The following is a 19,236-nucleotide window of genomic DNA, read 5'->3' on the forward strand; positions in this document are numbered from 1 at the left end:
AGTAGAGAGTATCATGGGTTGGAGAGGGAACAAAAGCAAACAGGGCTGTCAGTTAGGAGGAGTCTATATCAATAGTCAAGGTGAGGGGTGGGGAGATGGGATGTGGATGAGAGAGATACTGCTAAGAGATCTACAGAACTTGGGAATTGAGGACTTACAGAGGGACAGAGAAAGAAGTCAATCAATTCCAAGACTTTCAGCCTATAGCAGTTGTAAGGATGAAGGAAGCTGCGAGAGCCGAAACTGAGCCAAAAGTAGCTATTGGCTGAGGTATAGTGATGGTGTGGAAGATGTCGAGCTGGATTTGGGCTACATCGACTGAATTGCCAGTGGTGAAGCAGGTGGAGATATCCAAGCAATTGGAAATCTGAGGAGAGGGCAAGGATCAAATAAGATATCTGAATGGAATTATGAAAAGGGGAGGTTGTATTTAAGGAAGGAAGAACTTGAGAATAGGCCGGTACAGAAACGGGAGGAAACGGTCTCACAATCAAGAGGCTGTCATCTGCTTCATCTCACATATTCAAGTGGAAATGGATAAAGTCTGAGCAAAGGTCAGGACTAAGAAGTGGCTAAGAAAAAGTAATTAGGACTTAAGTGGTGACAGCCTAGCAACTTTTTGGTAGACAGACGGGGCCGAAGTCAGATTGAAAAGTGAGTAGTGTGAAGGCGAGTCAGTCGTACGTGAAAAGGCAGAAAGGCTTCAGGCGAGGATGTTCGAGGGATGTTGGGTGCTAGTGTTCAGAGACCTACTGGCCCAGATCTCAGGCTGCAACTCCCTCAGTATCTAGATTGCTGCTTTTTCACGTCACAACGTGAGCCACTGCACGTAGAGTGTTCACCATAGAGACTGCCGCTTATGAGGGTGCCAAATGCTACTTCCAGTAATAAGGCAGCTGTTTCCAAGGAAGCAGGAGCTGCGGAGGAAAGCCTCGGGACGCTGGGACACGCCCCTTTCCCCGCCTCCTTCCTTACCCCCCCCTTTCCCCGCCTCCCCTCGCCCCGGGACGATCCGCGCAGGCGCGCAGGGAGGGCGCGGAAGTGGTTCCCGGAGCGTTTTAGGGAACGGACCTGCGGAGTAAACAGATGCTGTGCGGACGCCCATAGACGGTGTCCGAGGGTTCAGGCTACCATGAACCGCTTTCAAGATGACTATGACCCTTACGCAGTTGAAGAGCCTAGCGACGAGGAGCCGGCTTTGAGCAGGTGGGCCCCTGACCCACTCCGGCCTCCGAGGCTTCGGGCCAAGACCAGGCCTTAACCTCCCCCGCTCGCTGTGCTTGCCGGGCCCGTGCGGACCCTCGGCCCAGCTCTCGCCTGCGGGACGCCGAGCGGGTTCTGGTGAGGTCGCGCAGCCACGGGGGAGGCGAGGCCGACCCTGGCGCGGGGAAGGGGCATATTCTGGAATTACACGTAAGATTCAGAAGCTGTGAGATCGAGTCCTGCTTCTGCAGCTTACTAGCAGTGTGACTGGAGGCAAGTCACTTATCCTCGGTTTCTCATCCATGAAAAGGAAGTATAATAAGTGTATTATAAGTATGTTGTGGGGGACTTTCTGTGAGGTGACCATCATGAAGACTGAACTGATATAAACAGAAATAAGGGAATATTTAACTTTTTTTTGAGCACCTATTATATGTGCTTGCTCTGGGCGACAGAGGTCAGTCATAAGATTTTCGTCTTCGACAGGCTTAACAGTGAATAGGAGAAATAAGATATTTTTTATTTCCGGAAGATATATGTCTTGAAAATAAACGTGTATCTCAGAAGAACTCTGTAGAAAAAGATGACCTGGGATAGTCACAGATGAAGTTCCATGGGAATTTCCAGAAGGGAGGGATTTCCTGTCCGAGGGAAACTTGCGGTTATGTTGACAAGAGATTTGCAGGCAAATTTAGCCATTTTTAAAGCTGTCAATATATCCTATTCATAAGCCTTGAAACAGTCTGTCCGATTAAGCTTTCTGTGAAATTCGTTACTTCAATAACAATGTTTTCTCATATTATCCTGGAGAGGTTATAGGCATGGGAGATCAGACTGCTCTGAAGATTTCTGTCGTGGGGACTAAGGATGGATTCCAAGATTCTCTTATGAAGAGTTTCAGTTAATGGGTTTAGTCTGTGAAAGGAGGTATATGTCAGCCTCAATTAGTAATTCAGTTTGATTGGAATGTAGCAGTGTTTGCTGAACTTGAGTTATCCTGCCGTTACCATCTCCATATTCATCTTGTTATTTATTTAACATTTTTCTTTAAGTCAGTTTACACTTTTGTAGTTAAATTTCTTTAAGGAAGCTTTATATTGCTGTGTCAGTTGTCACTGGTGAGGTAACTGTAAAAATAAATACTGTGAAAACCAAACAGTGTTATTAGACAGTATTGCCTGCTCAAGGTTCTGAAGCCAATGCTTGTTTTAAAAAGGAAGATTGTGTTAGAGAGGTGTTTAATAAGTTGAAACCAGATTGTGGAAGGCTCTTTTGAATGCTGTACTCAGAAGTTGGTTATAGATGATTTCTTTTGGAGTTGGGTAGTGATGTGATGAGAGTTCTTTAGGAGTAACATTCTGGCAGCAGGGTTAAGGGTGGAATGAAACAGAAGAGTTTGGAGGCCTGGAGATCCTTAGGATATGATGGTACAGGCAGAGTTAATAGGACTTGAGTGGATATAGTGGTAATGGAGAAGGGGAGCATGCTGGTCAGGATGAGGAATGTCAGATGGGGAATTTTCTTGGGAGAATAATCTGGATAAGGTTATCTCATTAGCAAAATCGATTGGTGTGAATTGCATTTTTCTTATTTACATTCTGCAGAAGGCTCACAAGCATTGTTCTAGAAGAGAAAAATAGAGAAGAAAATCCCAGGAATAGTCTGTAACTCTTCATCAGTTGAAGACCATGAATAATTGAACATTATTTATGTACTATTGATTATATCAGAAATGTCTAAGGTGTTTCATTTACTATCTGTTAACATTTTGTGTGAATATATTAGCTGTATATTTGTTACCTATATTAAGTTTTACTTTAGGATCCAGAGTTTAAAAAAACTCCCAGTTCTGTGAGGTAAACTTTTCATTGCTGATGGAATTATAAATTGGTGTAATACTCTTGGAAAGTAGTGTGATAATTCCAGAGGTCAGGGGGATGTTTGTATCTAATTCTAGACATTTAACCTAAGGAATTCAACAGAAACAAAGTTATATACACAGAGATGTTCACTGTAATGTTTAATAGCAAAGAGAAATAACTGTATAGTGTAGCATCTACAAGAGGAAATGTTACGCAGACATTAAAAATATATTTGGAAATATGCAGAAATGGTTGATCTATTAAGTGAGAATAGCTGTATGTAATGACAGATGAATCAAATGCAACCTTGTAGGGCTTAAAATTGTTTGGCAGTGAGATGATGTGTGTTTCAATATTCTTTCTTTAATATTTTTTAATATTCACATTCTTTCTGATTGAAATGTGTTCTAGTTCTGAAGATGAAGTGGATGTGCTTTTACATGGAACTCCCGACCAAAAACGAAAACTCATCAGAGAATGCCTTACTGGAGAAAGTGAATCATCTAGTGAAGATGAATTTGAAAAAGAAATGGAAGCTGAATTAAATTCCACCATAAAAACAATGGAGGATAAGTTATCATCTCTGGAAACAGGTAAACTTTTAATTAGATTTCCTATATTTTTCTAAGCTCCATAATGACAGGGGACATTATTTGTGCTCTTTTGTGTCTCCAGCACTTTCAGTCAGTGCTCAGTAAATATTTACTGAGTGAATGAGTAAATGTGCTTGGCAACCTGAGCATAGTTTTCTTTGCTTGCCAGTGAAGAAGTTTCCTGTGTTGCTGGAAAGAGGCTGTTTAGTACTGTTTACTTGTATGATTTCCTTGTGTAATTTTAACACCAGGATAAAAGGAAAAAGGGACACATTAGCTTATAAAATTTTTTTTAAAGTTTTGTAGCACAGATATAGCAGATTGAATGATGTGTTGCTACAAATTCCTGTCTTATTTTAGTAAGTAATAAAACATACTTCATTTTGATACTTTATCTCTTTGTAAAATATACCTGACTTGAAAACTTTGTGAAAGTAGGATTACTCAGCATTGGCTTCCATGTTGTTATGCTGTATATTAACTGTTAAGAATTGAAAGCATAAATGATAATGATAAAAGCAAAAGCAGATGTTAATTAGCAGGAAGAATTAGGGATGCAGGCATATGATGACCTAAGTAGAGGTAATATCATGGCACTAGGCACAACTGAGGAGAGGAAGAGTGTGTCCTGACTCATTCCTCCTGACTTCCTGTAGGGCTCTTATCCTCTTTCTTCTAAATCCCTTAAAACAAGATGTTTATTCCCTGTTCTCCACAGTATACTGCATGGCTGACAGGTAGAGATGTGTATGTTGCCAACTTGAAAATATGGCTATTTTATTTAATTAGATGTGCTTTTATCATTATTAAATATGCTTTCAATCCTTGGTGGGAAGGGAGAGAGAATAATTTTATCATGATTTGGAACACTTATTCAAGGAAATGAAATTTTCTATAATTGCACAAGGCACAGAAATCTAATAAGTCATTGACGTGAAAGTATTTTTCCACCCAGATGAAACTGGGAGCGAGTTGATATCACTTTGAAGTGATGGAAGAATATATGGAGGTTTTTTTCTTGTCAGTTATGTATGGTTCAGTCTTCAAACTTCTTTTATGGTTTGAATAGGGTCTTCCTCAGGAAATGGGAAAATTGGAACGGCTCCAACAAAATTCTATGATGATATATATTTTGATTCTGATTCTGAGGATGAAGACAAAGCAAGTAGGTAACAAATATACGAGGTGTAGTGGTTATATTTTATGAAAGAAGTTTTACCCAGCAATTATTTGATACCAGGATTTCTCTCTGAATTTTATCTTTTAAGAAATTGCAGGCAGTTGATGTGAAAACAAAGGCAGAATTAATTCATAAGAACAGATGGGAACACACACATCTGAGGACGTGGGCCTGAGACTGGTGTTGCATAGGCATCCCTGGGGGGAGGAACCGACTCAGCACCTCTTTCCTCAGAGGGAGGGCTCTTTGCCCCCTCTTCCTTCAGGATCTTTAGCACCGCAACATTTGCTTTTACAGCTGCAAATAGTTTCTATAGTTTTACTCTCTTGCAGAATTTTCCCTAAATTGTTGCTTTTTCATCAACCTTTCTGTTCTTTGGAATTGATTTTGTATAAAATTTGAGCAAAGTTGAGCATAATGAAAGAGCTGAAACTAACTTACTTATATCAGTAACTATGCTGGAGTACACATATAAAAAATTTATATCGTAAAGAAGCAATTTTATGTTTTTATGTACTTGTTACATAAATATAGACCTGATGAAGTCGGCCTGATGTATGTGGATGACCATAGTTTTTATTTATTTTTTGATCAAACCATTTTATTGAGGAGCTTCTGGGGAGGGTCAAAGGACTGGGAGAACAGTTAGACCTGACGTGCTTGTCCAGCCAGGATCTCTCCAGCTTCACAGTTGCTGAAAGTTTCCATTCATTTTTGTTTTGATTTCAGTAGCATTTTATGTATGAGAACTTAGAATTTAAGACATCAGAAATAGTTTCTATTCTTGGCTTGCTTTGAGTGGCCTTTTTGAGACTGAATTCTCATTATTTGAGCTGAGTTCTGAACTTCATTTGGAGGAATAGTTAAAAAAATTTTTTTTAGGAAAATACAAATGGAAAGAGTATGTAGCTGAGGAAATGGGATTCTTTATTCTATATTTAAGATGTGTGAACTTTAGACGTGATACTTAGCCATATCCTTAACATTTTCAAAATTAGCACAAGTGACCAAGAGAAAAAAGAAGAAACAACACAGAATTCCAACAAATGATGAATTACTGTATGATCCTGAAAAAGATAACAGAGATCAGGCCTGGGTTGATGCACAGAGAAGAGGGTAAGAACTTAAATTTAATATTTGGACTCTTTAGAAAAAATGATTAAAAGAGATGATTTTCACTATATTCACATTTTGAGTGTATGTGTATATGTTTCTACAGACCTGCATAAAGAAAGTTTGAGATAAAACTGAATAGTTTTATTTTGAGAAAGACCAGCAAATTTCAATCAGATAACTGGTTTTTTAACAACTGTTGCTGAATTCGAACTGCTGTAGCTAGTCAGTCTCTCCTTTCAAGAAAGAAAGCTGACTTTTTTTCAAGTAAACACAATTTAAAATTACTTGGAGATTAAGAGTTTATGTGGATGGGGGAGAGGGTGTAGCTCGAGTGGTAGAGTGCGTGCTTAGCATACGTGAGGTCCCAGGTTCAATCCCCAGAACCGCCTCTAAAAATAAATAAATAAGCAAACCTAATTACCTCCCCCTGACCCTCCCCCAAATTAAGAACAACCACAACAACAAATTTTAAAAAAAGAGTTTATGTGGATGAAGAGTGGATATTTTCTTCCTGAATTGTTCTTTGTAACTATTTACAAATTTGATTTTTTAAAATGAGGTAAAATTCACGTAATAAAAAATTAACCATTTTAAACAGAACAATTCAGTGGCATTTAGTGTAATCACAGTGTTGTGCAGCCACTACCTCTATTTAATTTCAAACCATTTTCATCATCCCAAGAGGAAACTCCATACTTGTTCTCAAATTTGAGTTGTTAAAGGCTGATTTGCCATAAGAATGAAAGCTAGGCAACCTAGTCCTGTTACCTACTGTTTCCCTCACCTGCCTGTGCTTTAGAATCAGCTGGGGAGAGTGAAATGCAAACCCTTGAGTCTTCTCTAGGAGGTTTTGATTCAGCTAGGGTGGGGTCCAGGAATCTGTACTCGTCAAGCCCAGAGGGATTTTGATGTTGTGTGGGTCTTTGAGCACCACTTTTTAGCTTCCATCCCCCCACTTTGTCCTTTTTTCCTCTCCCATTTTCACCCATGCAGGACTTCGTTGAATTGCCCTTTGCAGTTATTTGATGAATATTTTTCACACCTACAGGTGTGAAATGAAGATTTTAAGTGCTATGAGTGATATTGAAACAATTAAGGAGCTTACAGTCTAGCTCCTGATTCTGGTAACATAATTTGTCAGTGAAGTAAGATGGAATGTAGTTTCATTGTTATATAATCTTGAGAAGAAATAACATGTTACTGATTTATTCACATTACTGCATCAAGCAGTAGTTGCCTTTTAAGAACCCCCAAATCAGTTTCAAATAATGAATTCACCACATTTTAAGCACCGCAAGGGCAGTGATCATGCCCGTTTTGTTCAATGCTATATCCCAAGCGTCTTCTGCATTGTTATATGGGCATTCAGTGTCTGTTGAACGGATGATTATTTTCTTGGGGTTTGGGTTTTGAAATTTGCTAAACATTGGAGGTATTTAACAACAATTATGAAATATATACCACATGTTCTCAGTTGTTTTCCACACAAACATTTGAAGAGTTTAGGAATAATACCATATGATTTGCATTTTGCTGTTCAATTTTCAAGAGTTTACCATAAGCCCCTTTTAAGAATATTTACTTTTATATTTTAGTGCCTTCATATGTAGATTCATGCTTAAGTCTTTCAATTAGCAAATATTTATTGAGCACTTACTGTATGCCAGACACTGTCCTAGACTCTTGAAATACAACAGGGAATGAGAATAAAATCCTTAGGCACTTAGAGCTTACGTTCTTGTTTTTAAATATAGCTTTATTGGTTTTTTTTTAATTAATAGACTTTATTTTTTTAGAATTGTTTTAGATTTACAAAAAAATTGAGCCAAAAATTGAGAATTTTCATATTTCTCCCCACTCCCTTACAACACACACACAGAGTTTCTCCTATCATTAACATCATGCATTAATACATAATACATTTATTGCAATTAATAAACCAGTATTGATACATTATTGTTAGTTAAAGTCCATACTTTATTCAGATTTCCTTAGTTTTTACCTAATATCCATTTTCTGTTCTAAGAACCTATCCAGGGTACCATGTTGCATTTAGTTGTCACGTCTCCTTAGGCTTTTCTTGGCTATGACAGTTTATTGTGGGAGATATATCTATTGGAATTTATCTAGTGTTTTTCTCATGATTAGAGTGGAATTATGAGTTTTTTAGGAGGAAGACTACAGAGTGATGAAAATGAAGTGCTATTTTCATCACTTTATATCAAGGGCACGTACTATCAGCATGATGTATGACTGTTAATGTTTACCGTGATCACTCTGATGAGGTAGTGTTTCACTATTATGCAGTTACTCTTTCCCTCCTTTTTGTATTGTACTCTTTAGAAGGATGTCACTATGTTTAGCCTAGACTTAAAGAGTAGGGAGTTACGCTCCACCTTCTTGAAGGGAGAGTATCTTCATAAATTATTTGTAATTCTTTTGTATTGGAGACTTGTCTATTCTCCCTCATTTATTTATTAAGTCATTTATGTCAGCATGGACTCATGGGTATTTATTTATACTTTGGTTGTGATTTAATACTACTTTATTTTGATGCTCTAATTGTTTCATCTTAGGCCACTGGGAGCTCTTTCAGTTGGCTTCTGGGCCCTTTTAACATACCTATCTCATTGTGGGTTTTTTCTTTTTTCTTTTTGAGCATTTCCTTACTTTTTGGCACTACAAGATGTTCCAGGTTCATGTTGTAATCCCCATTTCTAGACTCAATGATTTCTCTAAGGAGTACTGGTTTCTTCTATTGGACAGTGGCATTAGAAATCAAGATCTGGCTTTAATTGTTTCCCTCCTCCACTTCTTTTTTTCTGTTTTAGTTACCATGGTTTTGGAATACAGAGGCCACGTCAGCAACAACAGCCTGTTCCAAATAGTGATGCTGTCTTGAATTGCCCTGCCTGCATGACCACACTGTGTCTTGACTGCCAAAGGTAATGGATAAAGGGTAACCACACACATGTGCATGCACACACGTGCACAAGAAAAATACCACTTGGTGGTCCTTGTTTAAATCAGAAATAGATGTTTGAGGAACTTAGGAATTCTGACAAAGTTCTCTCCTTTGTGCTACATGACTATGTACGTACGTATGTGTATGTATGACATGTGCTACATGACTAATCTTTATACAAATAATTTTGGTTATACGTAGTCTGTTATCAAAGTAGTTTTTCTAATAAAGCACTTGCCAGTGTTGGTAAGTGTTCAGTAAAACCTCACATATTGTTGTGGAATGACGAAATCTCTTAAATACACCTCTTTTTTTTTTCTATTGTGATAAAATTCATGTAACATAAAATTTATCATTTTAACCATGTAAAAATTTTGTTCTAAAAGAGTACTTTATTTGAATATTCAATTTATTGTCAACTAGACCATTTAAAGTTAAAAAAAATATTTTCCCAGCTTTATTGAGATGTAATTGACATATAACATTGTGTAAGTTTAAGGTATACAACGTGATGATTTGATATTCAAATATATTTTATATTATTTTTAAATTTTTAGTTATTTATTTTTAAGCTTTTTTGGTGAGGGAGGTAATTAGGTTCATCTTTTTTAAAATGAAGGTACTGGGGATTGAACCCAGGACCTCTTGCATGCTAAACACATGCTCTACCACTGAGCTATACCTTCCCCACCAAATATATTTTAGAATGATTACCACAATAAGGTTAGTTAACCATCCATCACCTCACAGTTATGTGTGTGTGTGTGTGTGTGTGTGTGTGTGTTGAGAACTTTTAAGACCTACTCTTAGCAATTTTCAAGTATGCAATATAGTATTGTTAACTATAGTCACCATGCTGTACATCTTATAACTGAAAGTTTGTACTTTTTGATCACCTTTACCCATCTACCCTCCTCCACCAACAACCAATCTATGTTTCTGTGAGTTCAGTTTTTTTTTTAAGATTCCATTTATAAGTGAGATCATACACTATTTGTCTTTCTCTGTCTGACTTTTTTCACTTAACATAATGCCCTCAAGTTTCATCCATGTTGTTAAAAATGGCAGGATTTTCTTCTTTTTTTGTGATTCTATTGTATGTACTTACATTTTCTCTATTCATTCATCTTTCAGTGGACACTTAGGTTGTTTCCATGTCTTGGCTATTGTAAATAATGCTGCGATAGGTTTTTGGGAGGAAGACCATAGAAGTAAAGTGCCGTTTTCATCACATTATATCAAGTGAACAAACTATCAACATGATCTATGATTGTTAATGTGGACCTTGATCACCTGTCTGAGGTGAGGGCCCAGATATCTCTTTGAGATAGTGATTTCATTTCCTTTATATATATTCCCAGAAGTGGGATTGCTGGATCATACGGTAGTTTTATTTTTAATGTTTTGAGGCACCTCCATACTGTTTCCCTAGTGGCTGTACCAGTTTATATTCCCACAAACAGTATACAAGGGTTCACTTTTGTTATCTTGTCTTTTTGATCATTGCTATTTCTAATAGGTATGAGGTGATACTTCATACTTTTGGTATGTATTTCACTGATGATTTGTGATCTTGAGTACCTTTTTGTGTACCTGTTGGCTATTTTTATGTCTTTTTTGGAAAAAATGTCTGCTCGGGTCCTTTGCCCATTTTTTAATCAGGATTTTTTTTTTTTTTTTTTTGCTATTGTGTTAAATGAATTCCTTATATCTCATAATGACTTGAAATAATTTTTCCCATTCCATAGATTGCCTTTTTATTTCGTTGATTGTTTCATTGCTATGCAGAAGCTTTTTAGTTTGATGTAGTCCCATTTGTTTAGTTTTGCTTTCATTGCCTGTGTTTTAGGTGTCATCTCCAAAAAACCGTTGCCAAGACCAATGTCAGGGAGCTTTTGCCCCATGTTTTCTTCTAGGAGTTTCATGATTTCAGATCTTATGTATTAGTCTTAATCTATTTCAGTTTAATTTTTGTGATTCCAATTTGGAATGTAATTCCAATTTCATTTTTTTTTTATGTGAATATCCAGTTTTCTCAATTCCATTTATTGAAGAAACTTTCTTTTCCCCATTGAATATTCTTGACTTTCTTGTCAAGTTGATGGTATATGCATGGGTTTTTTTCTGGGCTCTTGATTCTGTTTAGTTGATCTATGAGTTTGTTTTTAATACATCCCTTACTGTTTTTATTACTGTAGCTTTGTAGTATACTTAGAAATCAGGAAATGTGATGCCTCCAGCTTTGTTCTTCTTTCTCGAGATTGCTTTGGCTATTTTGTGGTTTTATACAAATTTTAGAATTTTTTTTCTCTTTCTATGAAAAATGCCATTGGAATTTTGATAAGGATTGCATTGAATCTATAAAGGGATTTGGGTAGCATGAACATTGTAATTCTTCCAATCTATGAACATGGGATATCTTTACATTTATTTGTGTTTTCTTCAGTTTCTTTCATTTGTGTCTTACAGTTTTCAGTGTTTATCTTTCACCTCTTTGGTTAAATTTATTCTGAAGTATTTTATTATTTTTGATGCTATTGTGAATGAGATTATTTTCATAATTTGTCAGTTTGTTGTTAGAGAAAATGCAACAGATTTTTGTTTGTTGCCTTTATATCTTGAATCTTTACTGAATTTATTTATTAGTTCTAACATTTTCTGGGTGGAGTCTTTAGAGTTTCGTATATTTAAGATCATGTCATCTGCAAACAGACAATTTTTCCTTCTTCCTTTTCTATTTGTGTACCTTTAATTTCTTTTTCTTACCTGACTGGCTAGGATTTCCAGTACTATTTTGAATAGGAGTGATGAGAATGGGCACTCTTATCTTGTTCCCTATTTTAACCATTTTAAGTGTACAATTTGGTTGTACGAACCACAGTCACAATATTGTACAGCCACCACAACTATCCATTCCCAGAACTTTTTCGATACTCCAGACAGAAACTCTGTACCCATTAGACAGTAATTCATCATTCTCCACTCCTACCCACCCCAGCATCTAGGGTAATCTCTATTCTCCTTTCCTCTTTGGATTGTTCATTGCTAGTATATAGAAACACAGCAGCTTTTATGTGTTGATTTTGTACCCTGCAACTATGTTGCATTCATTTATTAGTCTAATAGTTTTTTAATGTAATCATTAAGAGTTTTCTACATATAATGTCACGTAATCTGTGAACAAAGAAAATTTTCCTTCTTCCTTTCCAATTTGGATACCTTTTATTTCTTTTCTTACCTAATTGTTCTGATTAGAACTTTCAGTACTTTGTTGAATAAAAATAGTGAAAGCAGGCGTTTTTGTCTTGTTCCTTGTCTTAGAGGAAAAGTTTTCAGTCTTTCATCATTGAGTATGATGTTAGCTATGGGGTTTTTATATATGGCCTTTATTGCATTGAGGTGGTTTCCTTCTATTCTTATTTTATTGAGTGTTTTTATCATGAAAGAGTGTTGAATTTTGTCAAGTGCTTTTTCTGCATCAACTGAGATGATTGTGTCATTTTTTCCCATTCATTCTATCGATCCAGATACACGCTTTCCCTTTTCCTTTCCTTTTTTTTTTTTTTTTTTTTTACTTTTCTTTTTCCTTTCTCTGGTAGCCTTATAAATGCTTAGTTTAGTCCATGTTCTGAATCAGGTTAACTGAAACTAAATGATGTTGTGGGTGGTAGATTTGTTCTAGTAACTAATGAGTAGGCAGATGTACTTTACTCTTACTAGCTAGCTTGAGGTTTCTGATCATCTACAACAATGAGTTTTTGTACTCTTCATCTGAACTCTTAAGCTTTTTTATATAAATTGACACCTAGAATATGAAATAAAGAAAAAGTAAAATGTTTTTGTACTTAAGTTGCTTTTCTTTTAAATTAAGCCATGTTACCATGTTGCTTCATGATCTAATAGTAGAAGTTGGCCTTGGTAAAATTATGTTCCATATTAATACAGGATCCCAATACAGTGGATTACAAACGAAATTTTCATAGTGTCATCTGGAGAAGTACCAGCATGGTGGTAGTGGTGGAGAAGCATTCAGAACCAATAAAGGAATAACTTGAGTTCACTCTTTTTAGCCAGATATTTCTTTGCATGAGGTTTAAGGGGGGAAAAATGGAAAATAACTTAATAAGTTGAGAAAGAAGTAGGAAAATAATAAGTATATGAGAAGAACAAAGGAAGCATTATCTGTTCCTTAGACTGCTGGAGTAAGTCAAGAGTGGACATCATAAAGTCAGATGCTCTTTAAGCTTTTAAAGCTATAGCTTTTACTAAAATGATGACTAGAATGGCACCACCTGTATTGAGAGGAGAGCAGACTCTCAGGTCACAACAGGAAAAGACAAAGATTACTTAAACGTTGACTCTCAGATTTCCCACTCTTCTTTGTCTTTCTAAGTTTGAAGAGCAAATCAAAAAAATTTTTTTTCTGAGATGAAAATTACTTTGAGAGCAATAGAAAAGAGGATATATATTTTTTTTTATTATCTATTGATAAGTCTCTTCCTATTCCTAAAATAACTCTTAAAAGCTTCTAAACTTCCCATTTCTCATGTCTTGTCTTTGGTTGGTATTTCAGTAAATTATTCTCAAGTTTTATCTAAATGTGTAACTATTACAATAGAACATAAATCCAAATTCTCCATTTCATTTTCCTCGTAGGCATGAATCATACAAAACTCAATATAGAGCAATGTTTGTGATGAATTGTTCTGTCAACAAAGAAGAGATTCTAAGATACAAAACCCCAGAGAACAGGAAGAAAAGGCGAGGCCATAAGAAGATGAAGTCTAACCAAGATGCTGCGGAGCAGGCAGAGACAGATATGGAAGAAATCTATCATCCAGTCATGTGCACTGAATGTTCCACTGAAGTGGCAGTCTATGACAAAGACGAAGTCTTTCATTTTTTCAACGTTTTAGCAAGCCATTCCTAAGTAGCTAAGCTGGCATTTAGTTGCCCAATACTGTATATAGTGCACATATGGACAGTTATATTCCTCCTGCCTATTCATCTCAAGTGACATTCTGAGTGGTTATTTGAGGAAGCAGTGTTTTATCTTTATCTTTTTGAAAGAAAATGGTTATTAACCTTTATTTCCCCTCCTTTAAAAATTTTTTTTCCACAGCTCTGATTGGACTCTTTGATCATTCCCTTTTTGATAGATATTTGGAAACTGGGGCTTTTTATTTATTAAAGCTCTTTAGAATTAAAATGTCCTGGAGTTGTAAGTAACCTTTGTTTCAGTTTTTTTGTTGTTTTTTGTTTGTTTGTTTGTTTGTTTTTTTGATACACTGTTGGTGTGCTTAAGCTAGAAACTGTTTTCTGACTTATTTTTGTATTGTGTTTGCTAAGAAGTATCTTTATTTTCCTTCTACCCCATAGGATGGAGTGACAGTATTCAGTAACTGTTAAAATTACATGGAGTTAGTATTGGATCCCTTGAGTAACATAGGTCTTTCCCTAAAAGGATGGTACTTACCAGTATTCTTAAACTTAATGAATTAACATAGTAAAATAGAAATTTGTGGTGAGGAAGAGCAACCTCACCCTCTAGCCTTAGACTTAAAAATTCTGTTGTTGCCTCTTGTGCTTAACTCTTTATTCCAGAATTTCTCTTGCCAGCAACCAAGGTATGTTTGTTTTTCCTACTAATAATAGAAAAATCATGAGTGGCAGCTTGGAGGAAACTGCATTGTAGGCATCTGTACATTTCAGCTTTTTAAAGAAATGTAATTGGATTTGTTTCCAAAAACAACATTAGGAAACTGAGAATCCTCTTGTTATTCTCACCAAGAAGTGATAGAGTGGGGAGAAGTCAGGAAATACATTTTAATTCAGGCTCTACCATGCTAATCTTTGGCAGGCCTGTTCTTTTGAGCACGTTTTCTCATTTATGAAATGAAAAGAATGGACTAGAGCAGTGATTCCCCACAGAGGTCAGGGCTCAGCAGAGCTTGAGGGGGACCTCTGTATGCTCTCTCAGAGAATGATATACCTCAGGAAGGGGAAACATGACCTTCCCACCTCCTTGTCTTCTGCACTTTCTAAAAGCTACACATAAGTAAGGTGAGCTGGAACCAGTGATGATGTGTTTGTAGGAACTGAGTAAAGAATTTGCTTTTCGGAAACTTCCAACATCTTGAAAGTATATTTGGTAATTTTTATATGCTCATATCTATCGGGTTGGAAGCAACATATATACTTTTAAATGTTTCAACATATTGTCAGGTGATACATTACAGAATAACACTACTAGTCTGTTTATTTTAACCTTGTGTTTGCCATATTGTAGCTTTGCAAGATCTCTTTCTGTCTTATTGTCATTGCAAACTCTATACTTTCTTCCCAGATGCCTCAGCCACCCCCATTGTATCCTCATTTCCACTTCAGTGGGAGGATCTTGGTGGTTTTATACATGAAGATCACCTGGAGCAGATACTAAAAAGGCACATTATTGCGACCCTACTCAGAATGTGACTAAATAATAAAAATGAGACAGGAAATCACAGTGTACAAAGATACAGTTTGTAACAATAACGCATAAAGAGGAAGGGCAGAACTATATAGAAGCAGAGTTTTGTGTACTACCAAAGCTGAGTTCAAACTAATTTGTTAGAAATATAAGATGACCATTGTAATCCCCAGGGTAACCATGGAGATGTTGCAACAAGAAAATTTAAAGTGATCCAAGAATAGACTGTAAGTATTACAAAATATAAAACTATCTATATACAACTATTCTTTATGTACCTTTAACTTGAAAAAAAATCCTTGAAATATTGCTTAAGGAGATTGGTGGTGAACACTGTTTTGGCTTGAATTGGAGAGGGCTGTGACAGTTTTTCCACCTCCGTATTAATGCATAGCTTTGAATATATTTTCTGTTCTTTTGTTTTCTTAGGATGCTAATATCCAGAATTTGATTACATTCAGGTTATTCAACAATCAGTGCTTTTCATCATACCTTCTCATATTTTGTAATTTTAATTGTTTTTCTCTAATCTCTGTTAACAGGTACATACGAACCTTTAAGGGACTATTTTGTAGCTTTAATCTGCCCCAATTCCTTTTTAAAGTGAAATATAAATTATTTAATACTTAAATGTGGCTTAAAGAAATATGTGGGCCCAGCTTGGCTCACTGTTTTAGTTTTTATTGCTGCAGAACAAATGACCACAAACTTAGTGGCATAAAGTAACACACACTTTTCATCCCTTAATTTTTGTGAGTCAAGAGTCTGGGCACAGCTTAACAGTGTCTTTTACTCAGGGTCCAAAAGGGTTGTAATCAAGTTGTTGGCCAGGTTGTATTCTCATCTGGAGATTTGACTAGGGAAGATTCCCCTAGCTACTCCACTTCCAAGCTACTACAAGTTGTTGGGCAGAATTCACCTCTTTATGATTATAGGAGTGAGGTTACTGTTCTCTTGTTGGATGTCAGCCAGTTGCTGCTCTTAGCTCCTAGAGACTACCTACCTCTAAGTGTGGCCTCCTGCCTCTAGATGTGGAAATATAGCATTAAATCTGTTACTTGTTAAATCTGTCAATTATGTTTCAAAGCATCCAGGATGTATCTATGTTTGTATAGTCTGTTTCCATGTGTATCATACATGGACTGTTTGTACTTGCTGCTTTTCTGAGCTCATCCTCCTAATCCCTGGAAGCGTTGCCCTCACAACCTTCCCAGCCCTCCCTTGTGGGAACCGCTGCCTCTCCCTCTCTGAACTATATTATCAGTAATTTGGAACTGAAGGAGACAGGCAGCTAGGGAATGGAGGGAGAAAAGAGACACACTACCCTGTGTCATATCAAATATTAAGATGTACCCATATTCAATGGTGAATATTTTTCTTATAAAACTTTTTGAATGAATTACTCTTATTTTTAAAATTATTTGATTCATTTATGATTTGATAAGCAATCATTTTGCATACATGATAGTTCTTGAGAAATGCAAAAATCTAATGTACTGATTATTTTCAAATGTAAGGAAATTTATATGTGTTTTGGAATTGAAAATTAATGAAACTTATACATGAATTTAATGAAACATCTCTTAATTTTGTAGTTGTATTTTCTTATTTAATACCAGTTCCTGCCCTTTTCCTGCCCAGATCTCAGACATTTTCCTGTGCATTTTCTTTTCTGGAAAAGCTTGTGGGTCCTGGGCACTCTTTCTGCAATGCCAAATGGATACGTTGGTTCTGTTTGAGTCTTCTTGTAGATCAGTATTGGAACAGAAATTTGGCAGTAGTTTATCAACTTCCCATACTCAGATAATTAAGCAATTTCAATCATTTTTTTAATTAATAGATTTTATTTTTTAAAACAGTTTCAGGTTCACAGCAGAATTGAGCAGAAAATACAGAGTTTGCACACAGCCCTCCCCACCCACCTCAGCATCCCTCATCAGTGTGGCATGTTTGGATTGAGGAACCAACATGGACACATTATTATCAACCAAAATTCATAGTTTACATTCATTAGGGTTCCCTCTTGATGACGTACATTCTTTGGGTTTTGACAAATGCATAGTGACATGTGGCCGCCACTATAGTCATACAGAATAATTTCATTGCCCTAAAAATCCCTTGTGTTTCCATCTATTTATTCCTCCCTCCCTCCCTCCCTCTCCCCAAACCCCTGGAAACCACGATCTTTTTATTGTTTCTGTAGCATTGCCTTTTTCAGAATGTCATTTGGTTGGAATCATACAGTTTGTAACCTTTTCAGACTGGCGTCTTTCATTTAGTAATATGTCTTTTAAGTTTCTTCCATGCCTTTCATGGCTTAATAGCTCATTTCTTTCCTTCTTTTCCTTTCTTCCTTTCTTCCTTCCTTTCTTTCTTTCTTTCTTTCTTTCTTTCTTTCTTTCTTTCTTTCTTTCTTTCTTTCTTTCTTTCTTTTCATTCTTTTCTCTTTCTTTCTTTCTTTCTCTCTCTCTCTCTTTTTCTTTTCTTTTCTTTTCTTTTTCTTTCCTTCCTTCCTTCCTTTTCTTTCTTTCTTTCTTCCTTTCTTTTTCTTTCTCTTTCTTTCTTTTCTTTTCTTTTCTTTCTTTCTTTCCCTCCTTCCTTCCTTTCTTTTTCTTTTCTTCCTTTCTTTTTCTTTCTTTCTTTCTTTCTTTCTTTCTTTCTTTCTTTCTTTCTTTCTTTCTTTCTCTCTTTCTTTCTTTCTTTTCTTTCTTTCCTTCCTTTCTTTCCTTCCTTCCTTTTCTTTCTTTCTTTCTTTCTTTCTTTCCTTCCTTCCTTCCTTCCTTCCTTCCTTCCTTCCTTCTTTTTCTTTCTTTCTTTCACATATATTTTTAAAGTTTACATATATGTACTGTTCATTGTTTCTAAGAATGTTTAGAGCTTTAGCTTTTTAAACTTACACAGTTATCAAAGGAATAAAGCCAACCACAAAATAAGAATCAATTCAAAAAGATACATAACCCTGCTATTAACAGCAACATTATTTATAATTGCCAAGATATGGAAGCATCCTAAGTGCACATCAATAGTTAAACAGACAAAGAAGATGCAATATACATATATATATGTAATGGAATACAACCAACCCATAAGAAAGAAGGATATTTTGCCATTTGCAGCCCTTCATTCATTTTTTTTTCAGTTCAAAAACCAGAGTTTTATAACTGGCATAAACATTTCCATTGCATCAAAAACAACAAAATGCCTAGAAATAAACTTAACCAAGGAGGTTACCTATACTCCGAAAACCGAAATGACACAAAGAGATGGAAAGATTTCTTGTGCTCTTGGGTTAGAAGAATCAACACTATCAAAATGGCCACACTACACAAAGCAATCCAGAGATTGCAACCCCTGTCAAAATACTCACAAAATACCTCGCAGAACTAGAACAATCAATTCCAAAATTGATAAGGAACCACAAAAGATCCCGAACAGCCAAAGCAATCTTTTGTAGTTTTTTTTTCTCCTCTTTCTTCTTTTTGTTCTCTTTTCTTACGGTTTGATAACTAGAGAAGGTCCTCTAATATTTGTTGTAAAGCTGGTTTGGTGGTGCTGAAATCTTTTAGCTTTTATCTGTGAAGCTTTTGATTTCTCCATCAAATCTGAATGAGAGCCTTGCTGGATAGAGTATTCTTGGTTGTAAGTTTCCCCTTTCATTACTTTAAATATATCATGCCACTCCCTTCTGGCCTGTAGAGTTTCTGCTGAAAAATCAGTGGACAACCTTATGGGAGTTCCCTTGTATGTTATTTGTTACTTTTCTCTTGCTAATTTTAATATTTTCTCCTTATCCTTAATTGTTGTCAATTTGATGACTATGTGCCTTGGCATGTTCCTCTTTGGGCTGA

General features: G+C 36.0%; 1 protein-coding gene across 1 annotated transcript; it reads left to right on the forward strand.

The window, feature by feature from the left end:
* Window positions 1–1,013: 1,013 nt before the first annotated feature.
* EAPP (E2F associated phosphoprotein) lies at window positions 1,014–14,148 on the forward strand. The gene is made up of 6 exons (XM_010962993.3): window positions 1,014–1,206; window positions 3,477–3,658; window positions 4,728–4,823; window positions 5,837–5,954; window positions 8,786–8,899; window positions 13,576–14,148. The coding sequence occupies exons 1-6, from the start codon at window positions 1,133–1,135 to the stop codon at window positions 13,847–13,849; spliced, it is 858 nt and encodes a 285-aa protein (XP_010961295.1). The 5' UTR covers window positions 1,014–1,132; the 3' UTR covers window positions 13,850–14,148.
* The last annotated feature ends 5,088 nt before the right edge of the window (window positions 14,149–19,236 follow it).

The sequence above is a fragment of the Camelus bactrianus genome, chromosome 6 (genome assembly GCF_048773025.1).
Source record: "Camelus bactrianus isolate YW-2024 breed Bactrian camel chromosome 6, ASM4877302v1, whole genome shotgun sequence".
NCBI classification, from domain to species: Eukaryota; Metazoa; Chordata; class Mammalia; order Artiodactyla; family Camelidae; genus Camelus; species Camelus bactrianus.